A 20108-nucleotide genomic window follows, 5' to 3' on the forward strand; every position below is an offset into this window, starting at 1 on the left:
GCCAAAAGGGATTTGTTTTATTTTACAATGGAATTCCTCTGTTGATTCCATTGTAAGTTTTCCTAAATACTATGTGTAAAAAGTTTTTAAGCACATTTAACAATGATTATATTGCATAATGATTTTATTAAAATCATTATTACAAATTTTTTCCCAGTACATAATATCAAATGACAGCATAATGATACAAAGCTTAATGTTATTCTAAGTTCAAAATGCTATCACTTGAAAATTCACAGTAATTAATGAGGAAAAAGTTAAAAAAAATATATATTCTATTCTGCTCATTAACATTCTCTTCACACAGTTTTTCTGTACTTATTTTTGAATTTTTGTCAAAATATGGGTTTTTCATCATTGCATAGATGAAAATGGGTTTTTTTCTATATGGAAAGCATTTTTGTGGACCTTCCCAAATTTATATAAATACTAAAAACTAACTTATGAAAAATCTGCTCTATAAAGTTTGCACCAAATTAATGATTAATAAATAAATTATTATTCTTTTATTTCAAATTTGGGACTGATTTCAAAATCTATAATTTAAAGAATTATGAAAAATACTATATTTTAATTTAATTTAGTTTTTGGAATAAATATTTTTTAAACTAATCTTATTTTATTAAAAATGTATTATTTAAATTATTAAAATCTTAATCTTATTTTATTAAATTTTATTGCATTTATTTATTTATTCACTTGAACGTTAACAATTAGCATGATCAAAGCTCATAAAATCTCAAATGAATTTCTCTGAAATATATATTGAAATCTCATATAGATGAAGTGAGCAATAAATGTAATCAGACTATTCATATTACTACATAAACAATAATACTAAACAGAAACTTTAATATTTGATAAATGAAGTGTCAGTTGATGATCTATTTAAGCAAGATAATTTTATGTAAAGTTTTCAAGGTAATATATTATTCAATATTAAAACAGAAATTCTTTGCATCAATTTGATTTAAAATATAAATAATTATTGATTTGATTTCATGTAAAGAGTGATATTATTGTGTTATCCGTATCATAAAAAATGTATTGAAATATATATATATATATATAAAACAATAACCAAGATTGATTAAAAACACACACTGACATACTATATATAAAAATATATGTGAAGAATCATTGTTTAATACATATGATATTAAAAAAGTAGTGTCAACACAGGTGTAATACTTTTAAAAATTATTTCATGTCAGATTATTTAATTGTAAATGAGTGGCGAGTAGTGAAGCACAACATATATCAATTAAACTTAACAGTATGTTCAAAATATTACTGTTTTTATCTCCAATTATATCAGTAAGTTATATACTTCTCTTTTATAAAAATATATATTTATTCTATTTTTTATTTAAAATAATAATAATTTAAAAAAATAAATAAATAATTTTATTAATTGTTATGAAAAGGCTGTAATATTTCTGTGGTTACAGAAATCAATTTAATGTTACGGGAAAATTTAAGAACTAATTTAATTTTAAATTGTAAATTTTTATGTTGGTAGGCAACATGTTGCCTACCAACATTATGTTATGTTGCTGCAACCTTATGTTGGTAGGTTAACCTAATGTTTGTAGGCAACTTAATGCAGAACATTATTAAAAGATAACTTTTATCTTAATATTTTAACCACCTGTTATTTTTAAATTAAAAAAGAAATTGTGAATATTTAAATGTTTTAATTGTTGGTTAATATTTACCATCATTTTAAATTTAAAAAATAGTATTGTTTTGTAAATTACTATTGATTTCTACCAGATTCAGAATATTTTAGAAATCATTTTTTGTACACTTAGATTACTTCAGTGAAAAATTACCTTTAAATTTTAGTGTCCATAATATCCACGTTAATAAAAAAACAAAAGTTTTTATACTTCCACAAGTTGTTTATGAAAACGGCAAGTTTTTCTTAAGAGTACCAACTATGGACAATAAGGAGCAAAACAACTTCTTGTTAAGTTTTCATAGAGCAGAATATATGTTTATATATCACTGTGATCCAAAATTCAGGTAACATTCAACTCTATAAGTGACAGCTATTCACTGCTCATCATAGGAACTGGTATAAGGAAAATCATTACTAAAGAAAGCAAATTTGATTAGTACTACTTATAAATCAGGTGTTTTATATGCCACATCAAGAAGAAACTGAAATACAGGAATAAATTAATTTATCTCTTTTCAAAAGTAAATAAAAACCTAAGAATGAATTTTCAAAAATACATTCAGGAATAGTATTTGATATGATTATTATCATCGATCTCCATGGTGGAGGGTAGTATCTTGACATTTCATCTGGAGGTCCTGGGTTCGAATCCTATTAGGCATGATATTTTTTACATGCTGAAAAATTCATTTATCATTCATCTAGTTGGTACAGGGTGTAAGCCTGTTGTTACTATGTAAATAAACAAATTATTATTATTATTTTGAAAAATTTTAATTTTTAATAATAAAACAGACAATGCCTAAAATTTTGAAATGCTGATATAATAAATTGAATACCTTGTGCAAAATGGTGACAGGAAAGACCATCAAAATCATGGCAAAGTGGAGTTTATGATGCAGTAGTGAAAGATGAGGACTCATGGAGTCTGATATGGAAAATGGAAATGTAAGACAAAGGTACCTAAACAAATGGAAAAGGTACTTAAACAAAGGTACTCAGATTGCAGGGAGATACCTCATTGTGACCTTTAATTTGATTTTGTCTATTATTTTAAGGTTAACATGATTTTTTCAAATGGAACGATCTATTTTTGAACCAAGCAATGAAACGAGCAGAAAATGTTATATTGAAATATGTGGTCACACATATGACCTTGGACCTTTCTTGAATATCATATATGTTATATGGGTGATAGTGCTGTATGGAGATAGTTGCATGTTTGCATGTTTTTTAGTTGCATGTTTTTGAAGGTCAATCAATATTCCTGGAATATTTATATTCCAGGTCATTTATCTTGCAAATTATGGGAAAGAGCATAAAAATGACTACACCATTGTATAATACTATCTCTGAAGGTTAGCCATATGACATTTCAAAAAGTTCCAAGATTATATGTGCAAACTACAAATTCCAATGTAAAATTTTCTGCTTTTTCATTGGTGGGATCAAAAGTAGGTCATCCCATTTGAAAAATCATGTTAACTTTGAATAAGATCAAGTCCAAGGTCATCATGAGTTGTCCTCTTCAACATGAGTAACTTTTGTTTTGCTAATATTTTTGTATTATGTGTAGTTTACAAGAAAATCACCAGGGGCTATTAAAATGAAACACTCTATACAAAAATACATAAATAAAAAACTGAAGGGAATAGTAATGATGGTGATAACAATGAAATTGTGTTTAATATGTTCCTTAAACTTTTTAAGACAATCTATTAATTTGGTTATTATTATATCAAGCTAAAAAGCAGAGATTTTAACAAAATATTTAATTCTCTCATGGACACTCTGTACTTTTTTTTAAATTAATTTAAGTCAAAAGACTCATGATAAATATAAATTCTTTGGTTTTTATGATTACTTATGATTACTAAATTAATTGAAACCTAAATCCCCTGTCATTTTTCTCTTTTTTTAGATTTGGTGAGATACAAATAAGATTTATATTAATTTTTTTCAGTCAAGTACCAATTGTACTGTTTGGGATTATAATTTTCTATATCTCTATTTCTTAAAAAAAATTTGTACTTTATCGTTTATCCTCTAAATTAATAATTAAAAAGATATACTGATTTTGAGGCGAGTAAGAACAAACAAATAAAAGAAGGGAAGTATAGATATAAAATATTTATCCACATCAAAAGAATTGCAATGACATTTCATTGCAATTATGATATACTTTTAGACATTTTTAAAAGTATAAAATCATTAAAAAATACATGCAGACATGTTTTAATAACATCGTTAATATGGACAAAGTAGAAGAAAGGAAAAAAAAAATTTTGTTAAATTTTTTCATATATATATATATATATATATATATCACGTTAATAAACTATTATAATACTATGTTTTTACATTACATTGTGTAATACTGTATTACCATATGCATTTCAGAGCATTATGTTAACTAAGTGATGAGTTACAGTACAGACTTGCAAATGGTATAACACGGGGTGACCATTCAGGGCAACATTAAACCACATACATGAACACACACACATACATACATACACATATATTTCACTCAGGCATTTGTTTGTATAGATGCACACATATACAAAGTAGTAACTAAACAATGCTCATCCCTCCTAGCTTACTGTGTCAGTTATTGTTTTCTCTTGTAATCTATTACATAGTATGCATTCATAATGGTATGCTTGTAATAGAACTAGAACAGTTATATGATAATAACCGTAAATGAAAAAAAAAGCTGGCAAAGTATTACACGCAGGTGGGGAATAAATTTTAAGTAACAATTTTCTAGAAATATTCATATATAGGTTAAGCTTAACAAAAGTAAAGTTTTCTCTTAATCCCATCAATAGAGCCTAAAATAAGAAATGAAAATTTTCAAAAAGCTTTTCTACATTTTAGGTTTGAAGTCTATAATTAAAAAAAAAAATATTGAAAATTCTTGGTAGCCTATATATTAATTATGGTAGCTCTATATATGAAGTATAAACTTTCAAGATAAAAAAAAATTAAACCTAAGGAAGATAGAACAAAAAAACAAAAAAAAATTATTTCAATTTTTAAAGGTGGAAGTTGATGTTTTGAAGAAAATTCTTTGAATTATTTATATTTGCATTGTAGGTAAAAAATTGGCTTTAATAAAGTTTTCTCTAAAATGTTTCTGAGGAAAGTTTTAATTCTCAAGAATGGTTAATTCGTATCGAATTGAAATTTTGTATACTGCTAGGGTATTTATATAAAAATAATGAACCTTATCACTAGCCCTGTAAACTTTTAAGTGTTATTATCTTCGCAACTGCTGGTTTATTTAAATGTTATTTAAAATGACACCTTATTTATTCAAATCTGTTCATAAATAACAAAGTTATGGCAAAACTTCTTGTAGTAAGTTACTCTAGATTAAAAAACCAGTTTCCTTTTCCTCCCCACATAAAATTAAATAACTCGATGCAACCTCAACTGGAATAATTTTATTAATTATATCATCAAGTAATAAATTATAATAATTTAATAATATTGAAAATATTACAATAAAATAAAATATTATTGAAGTCATGAAAATATTATAATAAATAATATTAATATTGAAAAATAATTTGCATTAAAACAAATGTAATTAACAAGTAATTGTTGTAAATGTAAATAAAAACTAATACCTAGTTTGTCTTTTGCTATTGACCAAGTGAAAACATTGATATGTGCTGTTTGAATTAATAATTTTTTTTACCATTATCTTATTCACCATGGAGGTAATGCGAATCAAATTTACTAACTTAAAAATGGCTGATATGCATTAAATGTATGTTTTTATCCAGCAGGATCTAGGTTTAAATGAAGTAATATTTGGTGTTTTTCACACCGAAAAAAAATTATTTTGATCATAGTAATATAATATATAAAAATTGCAAAAATTGAAATATAAGCAATTTTTCTTTCTTCAGTCACTTGAAATATTTATCATTTGACTGTCACCCTTTTTTAAAAAAAAAAAAAAATAAATAAAAAAATTAATTTTTTGACATTTATTCTTCATTCAGGATATAGTTTATAAAAAAAATAATACAACAAAAAATTAAACCTGTTCTTCTTTTCATAAAATCCTTTTTTTCTTTATAGTTTATACACTAAGGATATATTTTTTCAAAAATATCCAGTGGTGTTTACTTTGTTTATCTTATGAGGACTTTTTATGACTGTATTTTACCCTTGATACTGTGACTGTGTCATAGCCAGTGGCTGGCTATGATAGATAGTGGCTGGTATGAGGAGGGAAGCGCCAGATCCCTCCTCAGTTTAAGTCCAAGTACCAGCCATTGGCATCTCCAACTCTCAGAAAAGACCCCCTCTGTAAGACAGGTATTGCAGATATCAAGAAAGATCTCTGGTTCTACCTGAACTGCCACTTTTATGACCATATTCCATATTTTACCCTTGAAGAGAAAGAATTTAATTTCAAATAAAATTTGAAACAATTTTTTGAAATAAATTTTAATACTGAGGGTTTTGAGGTTATAAATAAGATCTGGTATCTGAAGTAGCAGCAGGTAATTAGGTTTGTGTATAATAATAGTACATAGACAATAACAGCTATAAAAATTTACATTACTTGCCTACCTTAGATAATAATTTTCTATTATCAGGTTATATCTTGAAAATATTTTACTCGATTTTTATAAATGAAGTATAATAAAATTCTGTCTAATTTCTAAATTTCCCTTCACAAATCATGTAGTTTTTTCTTATAAAATGTGATTTAGTTAGTAAATAAAAATATTATTACATTAAAAATGATGAAAAGTATCCCATTTTCTAATCATTACTACTCATCCTATTAGAGTAATGATTTACATCAAAAACTATCTTGAAATTTCAATAAAATACATTTTTAAAAGAATTTCATTTAGATTGGAATTCATTTGATTTTTTTAGGGATTCTTGACTTTATTTTTCAAAAGATTACAAGTAAAAAGTTTCATTGCAGTGTGTTCTCCCACAATCCCTTCATCAGATACCTTTATCTAACATCAAAATGATAATGATAACATGTATAACATTGCTGTCAATTGAATGACTGTGATTAAATACAATTATTTTGGCTGTGTAACATGTCTACCTTTTTCAAAACATGCGTTTTGTAATTGTTTGCCCAATCAACTTGAAAAAAAATGACAAAAAAGACAAAAAATTTTATTTATGAACTATATACTGCAATACATCTACCCAGTCAGGACTAAACTTGCTCGCCCTTTCTGTCTAGCCTAGGGCTCTGTCCCCTGAAATCCCCTATGTTAAACTCATGCTTGTAACAATAATAACGATAAATAAAAATTAAAGCTATTCAATTTATAAAAGCTATCAGTGTATCTTTTTAATATAAGATCCAAAACTTTGAGTGATCTGAAGAATACAGGTTTGAAAAAATCAGTCTTCATCTTAAAAATAGTAGTTACAGCTGGTTACCTATCCTTCATAAAACCAGTTGAAGGCCACATACTTTGTACCTGGCCTTCAGTTGGTTCGTGTCCTTCGTAACTGGCAAAATGCATTTTGCTAGTTCTTAGCTTTTCCTGACAAAGAACACTTGGAGATGACTGTACTTTGTTTCTCATTTCTTTTTTAATTATTTTTATTTTATGTTTTTTATTCAAGTAACTGGACGCAGATGCAGCCAGTTGCATTGCACATAAGAAACAGTGACAGTGGCTATGTGCCGTACCTCTTAAAAGATAGGAATTCAATAAAATATTATTTAGATATTTTCTTTAGATATTTATCTAAAGAGTGTTTGCAAGCCAAATCTAGTGAATATCTTGTTTAGTACAGTCGAAAATGAGGAAAATTTGAAATCATTGTTAAAAATTTTTTACCTTTCCCTTTGCAAGGTCGAGTATTGAAAAAACTAGAAACTGGATTTTAAATATTAACATAAAGATTATATACCAAAAATCAAGTTGATATTTCAGTTTTTACTGAAAAATTAACCAAAAAATAGTACAATTCAATGTTACTTTATTTTAACCCTTTAAACTCGGAATCTCAAAAAATCCTTTATTAGTGTGCAATTATTCTGTAAGAATATGTATACAAATTTTTGTCAATATCTTCAGTAGATTTTGTTGACTGTTGATTATGAGTCAGTCAGAACAAGTTGTTTTATAGGTTCAGATGTAATTTTTTTTTAAGTTTTCAAAAATAGTCTAAGAAATAAGACAAAGACACATTTCTTTTGTATATATATTATCATATCAAAAATAGATAACAGTTTTAAAATTGATGGAAAACCCAATATAAATAATGTAAAATAAAATAAATAAATATTTTATTGTGATCAGTTTTTAATAATACAATTATTTAGAACTCATCAGGATTGGTTGAGATATGGTCCTTCAAAAATAAAAGAAAGGAACTGCCAGCATTTATTTGGATGAATTCAGAGAAACATAATAAAGCCTTTATTAGAGTAGCATCATAAAATACAAAATTAATTATAAAATGAAACTGGTTTATAATTTAAAGTATAAATACTTACAAATGATATTAAAAAATACAATTCAGCAGGTATTAATGGAAATTATTTGATATTACATTTCCATTTTTTAATGGAAAATTTAATATTACATTTTTTAATTAATATTATTTAAAAATTCTTCCACAAAGTAATATTGTTTCTGTTTAAAATAAAATGTTTAAATTGTGTTTTAAATAAATTAATGGGGATCAAGAAGTCAATTAAGTAGAATATCTTCATAGGTTAGTGGCCAATCATTCACACATAGACAAAATGCTACATAAAATGTATGAAAAAAAACATTTAAAATAACATACTAAAATATATTGAGAAGCAATAATACAAAATTGACATTTTCATGAAAGAAAGTTACTGTGTTCTTTTCAAAGCTAAAAACAAAATATATTATGATTAAACAGAAAAATACAAAACATATATATACTCTGAAAAAAATAGCTACCCAAGAGTATATAAATTAAATTTTTATACTTTTCTCAAAAGTACACAGGCCAAACTGGATGACCATTCACTCACATATACAAGTACAATATACATACATTAAATATAATAGTATAACCTGTTGTATACTTCATTGAGAAAAATCAATAGAATAACAAATTAATAGAATATGCATATTTTACAAATAATATATGAAAACAAAGATCTCAAAAATGCAAAAAATCTCCTATTAAAAGTGAAATACAACAGATTTACTAAATTTAAAAAAAAGTACAAATTGATATACAAGAAAACAGATTTTGCATGTATGGCAAACAGAGAAACAAACAATGCTAAGAAGTTGGATAAAGCCTCCACAAGTGGGAGATAAAATTAAACTAGAAGATATTAGTAAGCTTTAATCTATTGAAATACTAGTATAAAGGACTCATTCCACAAAAAACAAAGGGCAACTGTAAAATAGATTAAATTCATAGAAAAGTCTCATAGATTTAAAGGAATTTAAGAAAACAAATTCTCCATTTCATTAATTTAATTCATATAATAGTTATCCTTAGAGCAGTACTGCAGAATCATCATAGTCCACAAGATATCCATGAATTAACTTAATGTGCTCCTTTTTAAATAATGAACAAACATGAGATGTGTATATTATTTAACTACGTAGTAAGTTAACAAAGTACACTCTAAAAGGGGTGTCCTAATTTTTTTAAAAAATACAGATTTTGCATGTATGGCAAACAGAGAAACAAACAATGCTAAGAAGTTGGATAAAGCCTCCACAAGTGGGAGATAAAATTAAACTAGAAGATATTAGAGTAAGCTTTATTCTATTGAAATACTAGTATAAAGGACTCATTCCACAAAAAAACAAAGGGCAACTGTAAAATAGATTAAATTTATAGAAAAGTCTCATAGATTTAAAAGAATTTAAGAAAACAAATTCTCCATTTCATTAATTTAATTCATATAATAGTTATCCTTAGAGCAGTACTGCAGAATCATCATAGTCCACAAGATATCCATGAATTAACTTAATGTGCTCCTTGTTAAATAATGAACAAACATGAGATGTGTATATTATTTAACTACGTAGTAAGTTAACAAAGTACACTCTAAAAGGGGTGTCCTAATTTTTTAAAAAATACAGATTTTGCATGTATGGCAAACAGAGAAACAAACAATGCTAAGAAGTTGGATAAAGCCTCCACAAGTGGGAGATAAAATTAAACTAGAAGATATTAGAGTAAGCTTTAATCTATTGAAATACTAGAATAAAGGACTCATTCCACAAAAAACAAAGGGCAACTGTAAAATAGATTAAATTCATAGAAAAGTCTCATAGATTTAAAGGAATTTAAGAAAACAAATTCTCCATTTCATTAATTTAATTCATATAATAGTTATCCTTAGAGCAGTACTGCAGAATCATCATAGTCCACAAGATATCCATGAATTAACTTAATGTGCTCCTTGTTAAATAATGAACAAACATGAGATGTGTATATTATTTAACTACGTAGTAAGTTAACAAACTACACTCTAAAAGGGGTGTCCTAATTTTTTAAAAAATACAGATTTTGCATGTATGGCAAACAGAGAAACAAACAATGCTAAGAAGTTGGATAAAGCCTCCACAAGTGGGAGATAAAATTAAACTAGAAGATATTAGAGTAAGCTTTAATCTATTGAAATACTAGAATAAAGGACTCATTCCACAAAAAACAAAGGGCAACTGTAAAATAGATTAAATTCATAGAAAAGTCTCATAGATTTAAAGGAATTTAAGAAAACAAATTCTCCATTTCATTAATTTAATTCATATAATAGTTATCCTTAGAGCAGTACTGCAGAATCATCATAGTCCACAAGATATCCATGAATTAACTTAATGTGCTCCTTGTTAAATAATGAACAAACATGAGATGTGTATATTATTTAACTACGTAGTAAGTTAAACTACACTCTAAAAGGGGTGTCCTAATTTTTTAAAAAATAGGTGCTATTAACAAGAGTGCCATTGGTAACTCATGGAAGAAAGATCTAGATGATTAGCTTTGAAGGTCCTTCAGAAAAAAACAGTTATCATGTAATTTGAAAGTGAGACGTTTGTAATTTTGAAAACTAATTTAAAAATAAAATTAAATATTTAACACTACTGTGACAATGATTTTATATATTTATAAAGAATGTAGGGAGATATTTTTCTTTCATTGAGAATTTCTCCCTCAAAAAGTAAGAATGAGTTTTCTTGATAAAAAGTGGTTTGTCAAATCATTGTTTGATGATGCCCATAAGTTTGAATCATACAGCTTGAAATTTAAAATATTAAAAATGTTAACTTACCTTATGTATATAATTATGAATATGCAGCAATATTTGATAAAAAGAATTATCTTATCCTTATCCTTAATTATCTTACTTATCCTTAAAAAATGACAATATATACTTATCAAACCAAATAATTTATGTGTTCATATAAGTCAACATAACAATTTGATTAACAAAAAACACCCTTATTATGCTTCCTTTGCCATTTATAATTAAATTACCCAATCATTTTAAAAAATCGAATCAATCAAATTTTAAAATCAATTATTTTAAATATAATTAAAAAATTTTCTTTACAGAAATATTATTTCTATATAAATGAATCAATGAGTTTTTAAATAATACTAATAAAAAAACACCCTGAATTATTTGAATTTCATTCAACAACAACTTCATGTGTGTAAAATACATGATCAAGTAATTTTCATTAATTTTAAATTATTTTTTATATTTAATATTTTCATTATTACTTTAATAATATTTAATGTGCTTATGTTTTAAATACTAGCCAAATGCTATGTATGGAGTGCCTTGTATGAAAGTGAAGCATGGACGATGAGAAAGAAGGAGAGGGGCTGGATTGAAGCTTTTGAGATGGATATGGAGAAGGTTGAAGAAAGTGTGATCAATGGATAAAGTAAGTAATGAGGAAATAACAGAATTAAAGAAAAAAGAGCACTTAAGCACTTATGTGGGCACTTCTGTTCATCACAAAAGAAAAGGAAACTGATTAAGCCATGTGGTTAAAGGCAATGGAATCTTGACAATAGCATTGGAAGGATCAGTATAAGGAGAAAGGAAACAAGGAGAAAGAAGGATAAATGTAATAGATAAGGAGAAGGCTGGAAACTAAAAGAAGCTGAAGGAGAAGACTTGGGACAAAAACGGATGGAGCTAGTGGTGTTGTAAGGGACCTGTTGGCAGGTCGAACATCAGATGATGATGATGATGACATTTTTAATAATTAATGTGTCTTTTAATCATGTTTACTATTTTGTAATTATTTCTGTAATTTAATGCTGCTCTGATCAAGATTTTTACCATAGTTTCCCTTGATCAATCTTGGCAAATGCTGGGAAAGATCCTTTTTTTTTATTCATGGAGTAGCATATTTATCCATTTCAGACATGATCTATAAAATGTAATATTATGAACCCACCAGATACAGTTCAATAAAAGGTAAGAACACTCACCTATCTATAAATTAATAGTTTATTTGATACAGTAGTATGAAATGTTTGAAAAAAGATAAATACTGTATATAATATTAGAAATAACGATAACTGATTTTTATTTCTTATGTCTCATTTTAATCTATTTCATTACAAATAATTTATTTGTAATCAATCATTTTTTTAAATTAATTTTTAAACATTATTTAACAAATAGATAAATAGACTTTTTTAATTTGAAGATATGAATGATGATTAATTGTTCAAATATTGTAACTATGTTAGTAGTTTATGAAATAAATTTAATTTACAGTGCATACTACAGAAACTAAAATAGATGTTATAAAATGAATACAAAACTGAATATTTAAATTATCGTTTTGAAAATTCATCAAAAAAACTTTGGAATAATGTTTCATTTCAATTAACTTCAAACAATAACTATATTAATTGTACATTATACAATGATAATATTGTCGGCATGTGATGGTTTATAATGTTGAACAATGCACTTCCTATACGCTCTATGAATGCTATTGTAACAAAATTAAATGGTGAGCCAACTCTGCAATGTGTTACACTTGAATGAATTTCAGTTTAAATACATTGTGACTAATAAATTTTTTACTTTTATGTATGTTACTGTATTTATAGCACTAATTATTCACTCCATTTAAAAGAGATGAAATAAATTTTATTAAATGAGAATTATTTCAATGAAATATGTAAATGTGTCAAATAAGGTGGTTTCATGAATACTGTTCTCCATATTCATAAATTGTGGTCACAAACAAATAAATTCATTTAATTTCACAAAGGGATTCCTTTTTTACAAGTTTTTTTTTTTATATTGTACCACTGAATCTTTAAGAAGTGAAGTAAGTGGTAATTAGTTTCCTGGCATTTCTCCAATTACAACTCTTTCTGGGTCACCTATTAGCATAGATTTTGAGCCAGTTTTAAAGAACACTTTTAATCTGAATAAATTAACTGAAGACTTTATGTATAACCTTAAGTATTTAAATACAAAGAAAGAGTTGTTGAAATAAAATCTTAAATAGAAGTTACTAAAGAACAGTTAACAAAAAATAAATAAGATTAGATGTACATTTAGATTATTAAACTACTATCATCAGGTGATAACAAAGAATCAATAGAGGTAAATAAATAAATAAACAAAATTAAAGAGTGATCTTAATAAAATAAAACGGTAAACAATTTTTTTTTTTGGCTTGGTGATACCACCTAAGCTTGAAGCTTGTGTATCGGATATGGAGATGGAATTTTGTAGCATCTAAAAAATGCCATGCTTGACTGGCATGGCATTAATAAATCAAAAGTTAAAAATTTACAAAAATGGTATTTCTATCAGAATTTACAAAATGAAATAAAAATAACCAGAATAATAAAAAAAACTGTCCATTAAATAATGTTCTGTACAGTTGAAGTAGAAGAGGAAATTTTGCATAAAAATGGTTTAAACCATTTACAATTCTCCTTTGCACTTACTACTGTGCCCTGATTAATTTTGCTTTCTAAATCAATAAAAAACAAGCTTTTTGAAATAGTGTCACTTTTATGGGGGAGATAAAAAGTTTTAATGTTTTGATACAATTTATGTTAACAATGATGAGTGAACCATCCATGATTAAGGTTTTTCTTTTTAGTATTTCAATCTTAATTATGATTTCACAACCATATTTTTATTAAGGAAGATGAAGTGGATGAGATTATATGTAAAAAGATGGTGCCAGACCTCTGTTGGGAGCTGAAACAAACATTACCTGAACTAGAAAACACCATGCTAACTATGCTAACTCTGCCACCATTTGGTTGAATATGGACCACTTTACTGAAAAAAAATCATAAATCAATGAACCAAATCTCTATAAATACTGCCAAATTTATTATATAAATGCTAAATTAATTACCATTTACCTGGATGACTGTTATTGTTATATGAACAAGGGATATATGCTATACTTCATTTGACATGAAGTTTTACAGAAATAATTTTTTCATGTAAGTTATTCCATTTGCAATATACTAGGAGAAGAATATTTGGCTCAGAATTCTTCACAGAAACAATAAATTCACCTTGTTCTGATGAAATTATTTACTGATTTATGATAAAATCATTCACCGAGGACAAAATTAATAATGCTTGGAATGCGCAATCAGGCATACAAACAGAAGTCTATGAAGTTATTGCAAGAGGTTTTTGGATATTGAATCATCAAATTATTTCTAATGGTTTCTGGCCACCTCATTCTTTGTACTTAAGTCCACCAGATTTTTACTTCTGGGATTATGCAAAAAGTAATATTTATTGAGAAACCCCCCACCCCACCACTCCGCTCAAAGAACTTCAAACAGCTAGTCATTATTTCAACCAAGAACATTCCACATGAACAACTTGAGAGAGTCTTGAATAAAAAAAAGAAGAAATGTATCAATGTTCATGGGGACCATTTCCAATAACTACGTAAGGTAAGTCAATGTTATGTATTGTTGCACCAGTGCGTGATAGGTGTATAGTTACTTTTCAAATCCATTGTACTATGCTGCATTAAATGACAGAGAGATTACCAGCTTGAAGATTGTGCAGAGAAAATTCCTTTGGAAAGTTACACCATAGAGTGCTGAGTACAAATTGAATGTAATCTCTTGGTCATTGCTTCATTAGAATCTAGAAGCAATATACAGAAGGTTATTTTCATTTATAAAGCAACGTGTGGACTTGTTGATATCGATATTTCTAGTATAGATATCAGGATTCCATACATGAATAATAGAAGGCATTAATTATTTTAATATGTTAACTTAATGTATTGTCATCAATAACTAGAGATGTAAATAGCCTTAATTTAATTAATGAAAGTGGAGTAGGTGTGTTCAGTGAGAATCTTTATTCTATTAAGAAAAAGAGTTAGAATTTGACAGATGATTCGTTTGAATTGTATTGGAAATGTGGGATTGCATTTCCAAACCGTACAGCGTTGTACTTTATTGTATTTATATATATATATATATATATATATTATATTTTATATTGAATTAACGTTCCCCTGTCATAGTTTCGCCTGTGATATTAATTTGGATTCACTGCAATGTATTTTTAATAGCAAACTTATTTATAAATAAAAATTGTTTAATCAAGAATATTATTTTTAGATTTTCATTAAATCCTGATAAAATGTTAAATAAAAATTTTTATTAAAAGTATAAAAGTAACAAAAATCAATGAATTATTATCCAACACTTAACCTTGATAAGGGCCAATTTAGAATGCAGACAGTAATTTTATCTAGTTTCTGGTTTTTATCATTTCTGGTTAAGATATAGTAATATCCTATCTTTAACATAAAGATTTTTTTTTTTACTTTTCATTGTACCAACCTACTGACTTTCTTTTTAAAAATTATTTTTTTCTAGATTAGCTGTTATGAGAATGACAATAATTTAAAACCTCATCAGATGGTTTGGGAGTGATAAACTACCATACCTGAAGATTTATAATTTTTTTTAGCTTCTTACTTTTCCATCTGTTAACTTGAAAATTGTTTTATTTACTTATTTTTTATAATAGTTGAGGTAAAATATTATCATTTAAATTAATTTTTAACATTTTATGATATCTAAAGATAGAGTCCATGCTGTTTTATAAATGGTTTAAAAAAATCATTAAAGAAAATAGTAATTCTTGTTTCTAATAAACATTATATTCTTGCAAACATAATGTATTGTGACAGATCATTGCAGATGAATAAAACATAAACTCCTCCAATATTTACCTAGTTGGATCAATAGAAACGTTGAACAAATTTTGATTAAGTAGCTTACAAAATATAAATTTTATGAATAAAAAAAGTAGTGAGTAGTCTATATTAACACAAAAATGATGATGATTGCATTATGTAATAAAAATAATGGAACTATGTGAAGGTACTAAAATAAAATCAATATAAATTAAAGTAACTTTGATGGTGATAATAGTTATTACTAAATATTTGACTTTGTATTTAAGTACATATTAAGCAACTGTCCCAAAAATTCAAGTTTATCTAATAGGAATTATTAAAAAAAAGAAGCAGCCAGTATTTATTCATATCACATCTATTGTGGATCCTAAATATACAAAAGAGTCCACCTTTTCAAAATTAATTGCGCACCACTGACTTGAAGATTGCTGGTTCTGTCTATATCATAACTTTTGTTTTTCCAGTGTTTAATTTCAGCCCTATACCTCACTTTCTTGCTGAACTTGTTTGAAGATCTCTTTCATTTCAACAAAGCCTGCAAACAGGTTTGTATTGTCAACAAACCTTAAGTTGTTAAGCTAGTCTTCTATTCATATATTCCTAAACCAGTTTTCTTGGCTCTTCTGCATGATATATTCACTGTAAATGTGGAATAAGATTGGAGTCAGAATACATTCCTGTCATACTCCTTTCCTTGAGTAAAAGAGCTCCATTGTGTCATTTTCCAGTCTAACCAATGTGCTGTTCATTATGTATAGGTTCTGAATGAGGGTAACAAGATGATCAAGAATGCTCATCTCCTTCAATACTCTTCACAGATCCTTCGATACTCTTCACAGATCTTTCCACTTGACCAAGTCAAAAGCCTTACTGTAATCTTGGAAGTATAGTACAAGAAAAGTGTTGAACTTTCTGGCCTTCTCTATCATTTGCCTAACATTTAGAATTTTCTCACATGTACTTTTTTCTTTGATGAATCCAGCTTGGTCTGCAGGAGTTTCTCTGTCCAGATAGTACCGTACATAGATTGAATACAATAAAATTTTACTCACATGTGAAATCATGGAAATAGTTCTATAATTTTTGCAGTGCTGTGGATAACTTTTTTAAGTAAGGGTATCAACACCGAGGTTGCCCACTCATCAGGCCATTTGTCAGTTAACCATAGGAATTTACAGATCGGGTGGATAGTTGTCAAACACAATATTTTCAGTTTTTTCATATACTAACAAGAAAAATTATTATTAACTTCAACACTGTTTAAAATATAACAAAGTTATTATATTCCTTTGATCTCTAACCCAATTTAAAATAAAAAATTAATAAAATCAGTTTCCTATAAGCAAATTACCACACTAGATTTCAATTTGTGGGTTAAACCATTCTTTAGTTACAAAACCAAATAGAAACTAACATATATATACAGAATTTTGAACCTTTCTGTTTTGTTTTTTTTGGGGGGGGGGGCAAAGTTAAAAAATTAAGATTATAGGGAAAATGAGTAAAAATATGTATTAAAATATTTGTGCATAATTAAGTATTTTCTATTAATAAGTAGTATATTATGAATGTACTTAACCGATTTCAATGCAGTTATCTTTCTTTTTTTCTGAATGGCATTTAAAGTTACTGTTGATTAGCACACCTATGTGTCATTATCATCATCATCATCATTATACTTTCTTAGTATTTCATATAGTGTTCATAAAACAATTTTCAATTAAAATACCGATTAGATACAAACAACTAAAAAATGTACATATAAATTCAAGTTATCAATCATATAAATCACTGTTTTGTATGCATATTTTATTGCTCATTAATGCTCCAGAAAAAAAAAACACTTCATATATTAAAAATATGTAACAGAAAAAAGTGTTAAGTTCAACATAGAAAGGTTCTATTTAGTGCGTCATTAATTCTTCTACTGAATATCTATATAATACATTGTTTCCCAGGCAGAGGAGTACATTAATTTGCCGTTTTATATCACTAAGTTCTTATGGCATGTAATATAAGTTCTTATGACATTTATCATACAGCTTTGTTTTATTAAGTGAAAAAACTGAAGGTGCTGCCTGTAGGGGAGAATAACACCTTCACTTTGGTGGATTGGATAACAATTGCTTACAATTGTTATGGATATGATGGTTAACTTACATATACAAATTGGTGTTGTTATGTTATTCCATATCTACTTTTAGATATTCAGAATCTATATATTTTATTATCTTAAGAAAATGATGCAAGCAATATTTTATTTGAAACAATGGTTTGTATAACATACAGGAATTTCTCTGATACTGTTTAATATTTATTTAAGTATCACAGAAAACTACACAAACCAAGCAGAAGAATTCAAAAGTTTGTTCATAAAATAAAACAGTCAGTTGATATATATCAACAACAATTAGTTGTTCTGATGAACTTCAATATTATTAATAACTCTTCATAAAACTTTTATTTCAGAAGATGTAAATGTTAAAAATAGGAAGAAAATTTAATATTGCAAATTTTAATGTGAATGATATATGTATATTTATTTTTTGTTTTAACAGGTTGGACTATCACAACCAGTTTTTAAACCACAATTCTCAGATGAAACCAGTTATCAACAAAATAATGATTCAGAAGGAGTGACAAATTATAAATCTTCTCTTAACAGTGATACCGATTACAGTTTACCAGCTAATGTTAATACAGAGGATGATAGTTTGGGAACAAATGATAATATGAGTACTGCAATTGATAATTTAATAAAAAAATTTAATGAAGTTTTACTTGGTTTACAAATACAATTATATAAAGTTGTTGATGGTATTAAAAGTAATATTATTAATGTTCACTTCTTATTATCACCAGAAAAATTAAGTGATGATATTGAGAAAAATATTAATAATGATGATGATGATAGTAATGATGTGAAGGAAATCTTAAATAACAATGAAAATATTCCAGATAAAAATAAAATACTAGATGAAAATGAAGAACAAGGAAAAAAAGAAGATACAAACCAAGAAAATAAAGAAGAAACTAAACAAGAAAAAGAAGAAGAAATAAATCAAGAAAAAGAAGAAGAAACAAACCAAGAAAAAGAAGAAACAAAACAAGATGGTAAAGAAGAAAAACAACTAGAAAATGGAGAAGCAAACGAAGAAGAGACTCCACTTGAAAAAGCATTAAAAATGTTTTATGAATTTATGAAATATCATGCTGAATCGGAAGATGAACAAAAAGAAGAAAGTATAATTGAAGATGTTAAAAGCACTAATATAAATCCAGAGTTATCACTGTATGAGAAATCTACAAGTTATGAAAGACAATCAACTAATGATATTGGAGAAACTCAGTCATTGAATGAAGCTGATCTTTGGGATATTAATGATAACAGAAGTTCAAATGAAAAAACAGATCACATTAATGAAGTAGAAGATGGTATATTTGAAGATATTGGTTTCTCTATTACTAAACTTTGGAATGAGTTATTTGGTTAAAACAAAAAAAAAAATACTAGAAATAACTATTTATTCAACTCAAAATAAATAACTTTATTAATTCAGTGTTAAAATTAAATTTTTGAAAAAAGATAAACAAATCTTTTATCTATTATTTTTAGTTTGTATATGTATCTTAAATTTTGAGATACTATTACCTCACAACAGTATGTAAGCTTAATTGCAGAAGAACTGGTTTTCCCATAATTTGACCATTACTCATAGCAATGACATACAGTAATCATTTAGATAAACCAGTAAATATAATGCCTTGAAGTATACCAATTTCTGATATAAACAGGCAAAGAAAAATGAAAATTAATATTAGAGAACCTCCTTAGCATATATCTATGTCAAGTATTTACTTATTTCATGAGGAGAAATTAAGGGGACTGACTATCTTTACCTGATAAAATACCAAGTTTCAAGGTTGGTAATCTTGAACAATCACTAAATAAAATATGTATTTCTCAGAGAGGTCAATGTGTAGAGCCTTGTCTCAAAACAAATTAAATGGCAAGGATATATTAACTCAAATAATCCCTGTTATAGAGTAATTGTAGTTACAATTCCCTACAATTCAATCAAGATCCTTGTTAGTACAGACCAATAGGAAAGAGCAGAATACTACCAAACGGAACGGAAGATGTAAAGGATAAAGGAAAGGAGAGATTTGTGTAAGGAACATTTTGTTCCTTGAGGGATAAGAAGATAAACATA

General features: G+C 26.7%; 1 protein-coding gene across 2 annotated transcripts; it reads left to right on the top strand.

The window, feature by feature from the left end:
- The first annotated feature begins 1158 nt into the window (after window positions 1–1158).
- LOC142329072 (uncharacterized) lies at window positions 1159–19503 on the top strand. Of its 2 annotated transcripts, XM_075373370.1 has the most exons (3): window positions 1195–1317; window positions 16359–16439; window positions 18453–19503. In XM_075373370.1, the coding sequence occupies exons 1-3, from the start codon at window positions 1279–1281 to the stop codon at window positions 19386–19388; spliced, it is 1056 nt and encodes a 351-aa protein (XP_075229485.1). In that variant the 5' UTR covers window positions 1195–1278; the 3' UTR covers window positions 19389–19503. The 2 variants fall into 2 exon arrangements, with proteins under 2 accessions (XP_075229486.1, XP_075229485.1); XM_075373371.1 differs by lacking the exon at window positions 16359–16439 and having other exon boundaries at window positions 1159–1317.
- Window positions 19504–20108: the final 605 nt, after the last annotated feature.

This window comes from Lycorma delicatula, chromosome 8 (assembly GCF_047948215.1).
Source record: "Lycorma delicatula isolate Av1 chromosome 8, ASM4794821v1, whole genome shotgun sequence".
Taxonomy (NCBI): domain Eukaryota; kingdom Metazoa; phylum Arthropoda; class Insecta; order Hemiptera; family Fulgoridae; genus Lycorma; species Lycorma delicatula.

What these genes read in the sequence shown, in the direction of transcription:
- LOC142329072 (XM_075373370.1), top strand. Translation starts at nt 1,279, where the DNA reads ATGTTCAAAATATTACTGTTTTTATCTCCAATTATATCA. An exon ending in TTTTATCTCCAATTATATCA is followed by an intron (nt 1,318 to 16,358) that starts GTAAGTTATATA and finishes TTGTTTTTCCAG; the next exon opens with TGTTTAATTTCAGCCCTATA. An exon ending in TCAACAAAGCCTGCAAACAG is followed by an intron (nt 16,440 to 18,452) that starts GTTTGTATTGTC and finishes TTGTTTTAACAG; the next exon opens with GTTGGACTATCACAACCAGT.